Here is a 7,149-nt window from a genome sequence, read left to right as displayed (position 1 = left end):
AGCACATACGCATGTTAAATTTTTTCGTGACTTGTTCGTGGGAATAATAAATCAAAAGCAATCGGTCGTTCGTGTTATTGAACAGTATTTCACAATGAAATGCAAAATATGATCACGTATTTCAAGCATACGTTAAATATTTACGTCTTTTCAGTTCCATTGAGGAAGCCTTTTCATACAAAATATTTTTATAAATGAATAGGTTTTTATATATCCAAACGTGTTACATTTAAAATTGACCGCGTTCTATTTTATAACTATATTTTAATAATACTAATTTTTGTAACACAAAACGACAGTTAAACGATAACTCGGTGTTTTTGATTCAACAAAGTCAAAAAGCAACAGCTATCGGTTACCTTTCTTGTGTTGAAACTGATAAGTTACAAATTGTTTAAGACTTCTTCGTTTTCATGACAGCTAATTCTCACAAGTTAAGTAAAATAATTCAATTGAAATGAGACTTAGAACCACAAATTATCAACAGCAATTCACGTGACCTTTCCTTATCTTGTCTAGCGACATGTGCTTACTTTTAGCGGCTATGTCACATTGCTTCACTTAAACAGACTTCCGAGAGGTGAGCATGTGCAATTATTTTCATAATTCTTTATAACATACATAATTACTTTCTATTAAAGTTTGTTTTAGACTTTTGTATTGCTAACTTCATTTCGAAGATGGTACGGAACGTTAACATAATTGTGTAGGTTAACATTTGTTTTGTTCACATAAGTACTCAACTTAAAATCTTCTCAATGTAATGTATTTTATCTTTTTTTCATTAATAGAATATCAAACATAGTCGAAAGAAAAAGTTCTGCTTTGTCGACATTTAAAACAGAATTGTTAAGTAAATGCACGTTTAAAGAAACACACTAGATGAATACGATATTGAAGAAATAAACCCTTATAATTGGGCCGTGCTCTGTGAATAGGGGGTTTAATGCATGCACGTAAAGTGCCGTCCCATATTAGTATGTGCAGTCCGCAAAGGCAAATCAGGGACGTCATATTCCGCTTTATTATATCTTGTGTTTAAAGAAAGTCTCTTAGCAAAAAGCAAGTTTAGGCGGAAAAGTGTCGTTCCTGATTAGCCTGTGCGGACTGCAAAGACTAATCTGGGACGACACTTTACGCACATGCATTAAACCCCTTTTTCACAAAGCACGGCTCATACAGTGTTCACTGCTATTTTGAAAGTTTTACGGTACTCCAACAGGCGTATATTATTTAATTTGGGTATCTCTGTCAATAAGTGATTGCCGTATTTTCAGACGACGATGAAGACCATAGTAGTATTATTGTCCTGTTTGACGACTGTTCTGGCACAGAACTGTAAGTATTCGCAGACGTTGTGAAATGCAAATACCCTGTATATTCTATTCGGTTTGCAATCATATGAGCCGTGCTCTGTGGAAATGGGGTCCAATGATTGTGCAGATAGGTTTGTCCCAGATTAGCCTGTGCAGTTCGCACAGGCTAATCAAGAACGACACTTTCCGCCTATATTTGATTTTTGCTTAGAAGAGACTTTCTTAAAACGAAAAATATCACAAAAGCGGAAAGCATCGTCCCTGATTAGCCTGTGCTGGCTGCACGGGCTTATCTGGGAGGACACTTTAGGCACATGCATTTAACCCATTTTTCACATGGCACGGCCATTATGCATGATTTAAATTGAAATTTAAAAAAGAACAATTTTTATTATTGTTTGTTAAATTAGCAACAAGTATATTTTGGTCTTGTAGATTACCACATACGTATTTTGTGCAACATTAGTCTGCTATGTAAATGTTCTAATCTGCTTTTCGATTTCATGCCGAAATACAAAAATATGTATTTTCTTCTCTCAAAACATTTTGCAGATGTTTTATATGACGGGCATTGCTTTAGGGACATAACTTATATTTGGGCTTGTATTTTATCTACTAAGCATACCGTCCCTTGAATTCCAGATAGGGTCATCGACACATGTGCAATTCAGGTTGCACAAACCCGATTTGCTTGCTTTTATAGGACGGTATAATATTCTTTATTCATTACAGCAGCCGTGCCATGCGGAGTTTCCGTAGTGCAGCCCGTCACAAACAGAATTGTCGGAGGTACAATGGCAGCCCCGGGATCATGGCCGTGGATGGTAAATGAAATGTGTTTTTATTCAAATTGTACTAATGTAAGTTAAGATTAGGCTGAATAAAAATGAGCCATTGACAGTCACTTAAGCATCTCAAAGAATTATGCATTCTGTACCAAAGTAACCCCGTATGTTTACACAATAGTTTTATATTGATTCCTAAATGTACTCAAATAACACAAAATGTCACGCCATACTTTTCAAGCAGCAATGCTGGTTAACAGGAAACAAACACTTTTAATTATTAACGTGATCAATGAAGACATTGGGTTGTAGTGTTTTTATCATACATTCGTACGAACATGTTGCGTGTCTCGCGTTCAATAACCTTTACCTTAAATGTATTTATAAAACATAGGTTGACGAAGCATTTAAAAGGGGCTCAAACAGTGTATTTCCAATAAAACAACGGTATAACGACACGTGTTGTTTTTATCAGAAGAAACGACTGTATACGGGTTTCGAATGTCATTCCGCGCATACTGAAATATCAGATGCTATATCTTGTTCTATGTGAATGTCTGCGACATCGCAACACTATTATCTCTGTTCCACTATCACAAACTTGAGAATATTAAATAGGTCATGATTGTGGACGATAGCGACTTTATCTCAGGATCAGGTGCCATTATTGACCAGCACGTGATATTGACATCCGCCCAACATTTCGAAGGGTAAGTTTGAACAACAATAATTCTTAAATTAATTGCACGATTTTATTTAGAATTTGCTGCATTTTGTCACACGGGACGTGTTTGGGTCCTTGGAGTTTGGACGCCATGACAGAAACCAATTTGAAACATATTATTTATTTTTAATTCAAGAGTATATCCCATTATCCCATGGCTAAATCTTCACTAAATATTTTAAAAAGAGAAATCTTATGAATTGATTATAGGAACACCTTTACAAGAAAATTGTGTCGAAATCATTGAATTGTTTGCATATTGCAATCCAAGATTGTACGTTTTAAACAAAATAGTTGATTGACACGTACATTAACCGTTGTCTTTATAAGGTTGTTTTATACTTGTTAAGTTTTCTGATGTCCTTAAAGCGCAACTATTTTCCTGTCTGTGACAGCTCTCTTAACTGTTTCAGTGCTGGAACCGAATTTTGAAGGCCTTTGCAAACAGTTTGGATCCAGATGAGACGCCACAGAACGCGGTGTCTCATTAGGATGATTGGATCCAAACTGTTTGCTATTCTGATAGTATTCTTTGAAAAAAAATCGAAGAAAATGCTAATTTTAGAAATTCAGCAGACGACATTTTAGCAGCATGCAAAGGGTTAATGCTTTTTTTCTATACGTTTGCTAACGAATCACATGTGTTTGTCCAGCTTCGGCTTTAGCGTGTTCGACTTAAACTTGCACCAATGGAAGCTTTACGCCGGCTCGCACAACATAAGCATGACTGATCCGCACGAGAAGACGTACCACATCCGGCGCGTGGTGCTCCATCCGGGCTACAACGACACCAGCCTCGAGAATGACATCGCTCTTATCATCACAGTGGAACCAATGCAGTACATACAAATCTAATGCTGACTTTATTTATAAAACGATTTCATATATAAAAAGTATCCAAAGGAGGTTAACACGTGACCAGCAGTAACGTCCAACCTGATGTCTCTGCTAATCAGATATGGGTTGATATTTCAGCGGTTCAAGTAGTATATTATGATAACTTAAGTTAATTGCCACACAAATAATGACCATTTGCTACATAACTAATGCACTTTTCCCATTACGGGTTTATATTGCATTGGTTCAATCATTACATGGTTGCGGAATTCCTTCGTACCACTTCAAATCAATTGAAGAATACCATTTGCAGGTGAATGAATTAATAGTTGTCTATCAATTGAAATACATTTATATGTAGCTATATATGATTTAAATACGATGCAATGCTCTTGTGTCAGTAGAATGGTATATAGTAATTTATTTCCAGTTTAGCATGAATTCAAAGTATATAAACAATTAAAATTTAAGACGGAGATCTTTAAGATTTGGGGGAAAATATTCTTGATCTTGTAATTACATTTCGATTTTTTTAAATAGCACTGTTACTTACTGTTTATCATAACACATTCAAATAGCGCGTATAGTGTAGTAACGCATCTAACTGACTGCTCTATCCTTGCAGATGGAACGACTTCACCCGACCCGGCTGTCTGCCCGACGCCCAGCACGCCTATGTTATTGGAGACAGCTGCTACCTCCCAGGATGGGGAAGCACCTCCAGTCAGTTGTATTCATAATCACGCCTCAACCCTCCGATGTATTGCTTGATATATTCTCCCGGTTATGGGAAACTAATATATATGTATAAGTTATATTTAAATTTGTTCATTATTAATATATAATAAACACATTTAAATATAAGCTTTTGAAACAGACATTTAATGGAACTTATGTTTAAATCCGTTTTTGAATATAATCTGAACTATATGAGTTAAAGCATACAAAAATTAAATGCAAAATTTTGAAATTAGCTTTTGTAAACGATGATAAACAACGTAAAAACATCATTTACGATCACCACGTTAAATCATAATGATTAAAAGCAAAAATAGGACATCTATATAACATCCATAAAACAGAAACAATGCAAACGAAAAACGCAATAAACAAACGCCGTGAAACATTATGCTTTTGATTTAGTAGATTTACCAGCAGCAACCCCTCCAGGTTTTACACACATAAGAACCTGAATTTCACTCTCTATAAACCAGGCACCGGAGACGAGGAGGGTTTAAACCAGCTCCTGTACCCAATTGTTGATGACAGCATCTGCGCCAACCATTGGGACGACTTCCTTCCGGCCACGGAGATCTGCGCGGGATACGAGAACCAGCACAAGGACTTCTGTGGTGTAATTACAGTTTGTTCTATGCGTGTGTTATAGTTTAAACACATTTGTTAATTCGTCGTGCTGCCGTGTCAAAAAGTACCCCATGCGTGTTATTTCAAACACGCTTATCCTATCGATTGTATAAAAAAAATCTTGATTTATTCATGTGTTTTTTTAGATATTAAAAATATACCGCCGGTTATAAGATAATAATTTACGCTAATTATGAAGATCTAATAAGTGTACCGCCCAACATTAAACATTCCAAATGTTTTAACCACAAGTCATATATGTATCAGTGTTAGACAATTTCATTTTATCTGTACATCATTAAGATCCTTTAGCGGTTGACATAATGCGTTCTTTCACACAGAACCCTGTACACGTACTAAGTAGGCTCCGATTTCTTTTTTGGAAACTGTCAAGATTGAAATACTCGTGTTGCAGGATGATATTGGAAGCCCTCTTATGTGCAAGAAGAGCAACGGTGCATGGTACATCCAAGGTAAATGAGCAATCATTAACCCTTTCAGTGCTGGAACCGAATTTTGAAGGCCTATGCAAACAGTTTGGATCCAGATAAGACGCCACAGAACGTGGCGTCTCATCAGGATCCAAACGGTTTGCTATTCTGATAGTATTCTTTGAAAAAAATCGAAGAAAATGCTAATTTTAGAAATTCAGCAGACAACATTTTAGCAGACGACAAAGTTCCCAGCATGCAAAGGGTTAATGCGATTGTGATATATATCAACCGATTGAAAACCCCAAGTTTTTGCTCTGCATTGGCCGTTTCAAGACGTTGATTCAAGTTGTTGTTTCATTAATGTTTGAGTTTGTCATATGTTTCTATTATTTGTGTAATTGTAGAGCAAATAATCTCTTGTTTGAAATAAAGGACATTGTTAATGCAGGTATTGCTTCTTCTGGCGGCGACTGCACCCTGGCAAATGAGCCCGGGATATTCGAGGACGTGACAAAGTATCAGGATTGGATCCTGAAATCCATGGAGGAGGCCGGATATCCCTACCAGTACTGAGCGTCCTCGATGAAGTTATGCAGATAATTCATACACTGGTTGAAATAAATTAATCCCGGTTCCTGCTGTGTGTTGTGGTTTTTCTTTCACCAAAACTATGCGCATACGAATAATAGTTAGTTTTTTTTAAATGGTGTTAGTGGTCGTGCACTTCAAATGTGCGGAGGATTTCGTTGGACAGTAAATATGTAAAAGCAAACACATTTCTATAACTCACTCGGATATTTATGAGTATTATAAATACACTCTAAAATAAGACGTCAACGTAGTTATATGTTACAATTTACATTTAATAGCTAATTACAAATGTAACAAAAAGCAAACAAATATGATCAATAAAAAAGAGTCGTGTTCTGAGAAAACTGGGCTAAATGCATGTGCGTAAAGTATCATCCCAGATTAGCCTGTGCAGTCTGCACAGGCTAATCAGGGACGACACTTTCCGCCTAAATCGGATTCTCGCTAAGAAGAGACTTCATTTAAACGAAAAAAGTCGTCCCTGATTAGCCTGTGCGGACTGGGCTAATCTGGGATGATACTTTACGCACATGCATTTAGCCCAGTTTTTTCAGAACAAGGCTCAAATACAGAAATAACGCTCAAGTGGCGTTAACCATGGAAATTCTGAATGGCACAGCGGGTTATTTTATGCGTGTAATCACAAATGCCGTATGTTGCGTCCAGTGCGGTACCAGCGAGACACGAACCGCGGTAGTCCCTTTCCGCGACACACCCAATGAATTTACTGCAGTCGACCGGATCAGGGTACTTTCCGCGTTGTTTTCCTGTACAGAAAGCCGCGGTTGTCGGTGATGGAGGAGGTGCAAACATTTGAGGACATGCAGAAGGTTCGGGTAACTGTGGCGTGGCCTGGGGAATATCGATGTGTGACGGCGGAAGCAGTCTCTGGTTCTGTTGTTGGGTTCCAAATGGCATTTGCTGATGCTGTTGGTGAGATCCAAAGATCTGCTGCTGCGGTTGCATTCGCCCCAACACTGGTGGTGGGGGTGGCATGGCCCTTATGTGATGGAAAATGATCATATTTTAAAAATAATATCAAACAACAATGCATGGGAAATATGGCAAGCAATACATATATCATACAATATCTTAAT

At 37.2% G+C, this 7,149-nt stretch overlaps 1 protein-coding gene across 1 annotated transcript; it reads left to right on the top strand.

The window, feature by feature from the left end:
- Window positions 1–476: 476 nt before the first annotated feature.
- On the top strand, window positions 477–6,095 carry LOC127868035 (plasma kallikrein-like). The gene is made up of 9 exons (XM_052409594.1): window positions 477–580; window positions 1,278–1,338; window positions 2,049–2,140; window positions 2,720–2,811; window positions 3,479–3,664; window positions 4,288–4,385; window positions 4,877–5,016; window positions 5,443–5,500; window positions 5,910–6,095. The coding sequence occupies exons 2-9, from the start codon at window positions 1,284–1,286 to the stop codon at window positions 6,032–6,034; spliced, it is 846 nt and encodes a 281-aa protein (XP_052265554.1). The 5' UTR covers window positions 477–580; window positions 1,278–1,283; the 3' UTR covers window positions 6,035–6,095.
- The last annotated feature ends 1,054 nt before the right edge of the window (window positions 6,096–7,149 follow it).

This window comes from Dreissena polymorpha, chromosome 2 (assembly GCF_020536995.1).
Source record: "Dreissena polymorpha isolate Duluth1 chromosome 2, UMN_Dpol_1.0, whole genome shotgun sequence".
Lineage (NCBI taxonomy): Eukaryota > Metazoa > Mollusca > Bivalvia > Myida > Dreissenidae > Dreissena > Dreissena polymorpha.
The sequence above is the reverse complement of the archived record's forward strand: the minus strand, read 5'-3'. Positions and strand labels throughout refer to the sequence as shown.

Excerpts from the sequence above, each read along its gene's own strand:
- LOC127868035 (XM_052409594.1), top strand. The coding sequence starts at position 1,284 with ATGAAGACCATAGTAGTATTATTGTCCTGTTTGACGACTGTTCTGGCA. Across the intron at positions 2,812-3,478 it reads TCCGCCCAACATTTCGAAGG|CTTCGGCTTTAGCGTGTTCG; the intron begins GTAAGTTTGAAC and ends GTGTTTGTCCAG. Across the intron at positions 5,017-5,442 it reads AGCACAAGGACTTCTGTGGT|GATGATATTGGAAGCCCTCT; the intron begins GTAATTACAGTT and ends CTCGTGTTGCAG.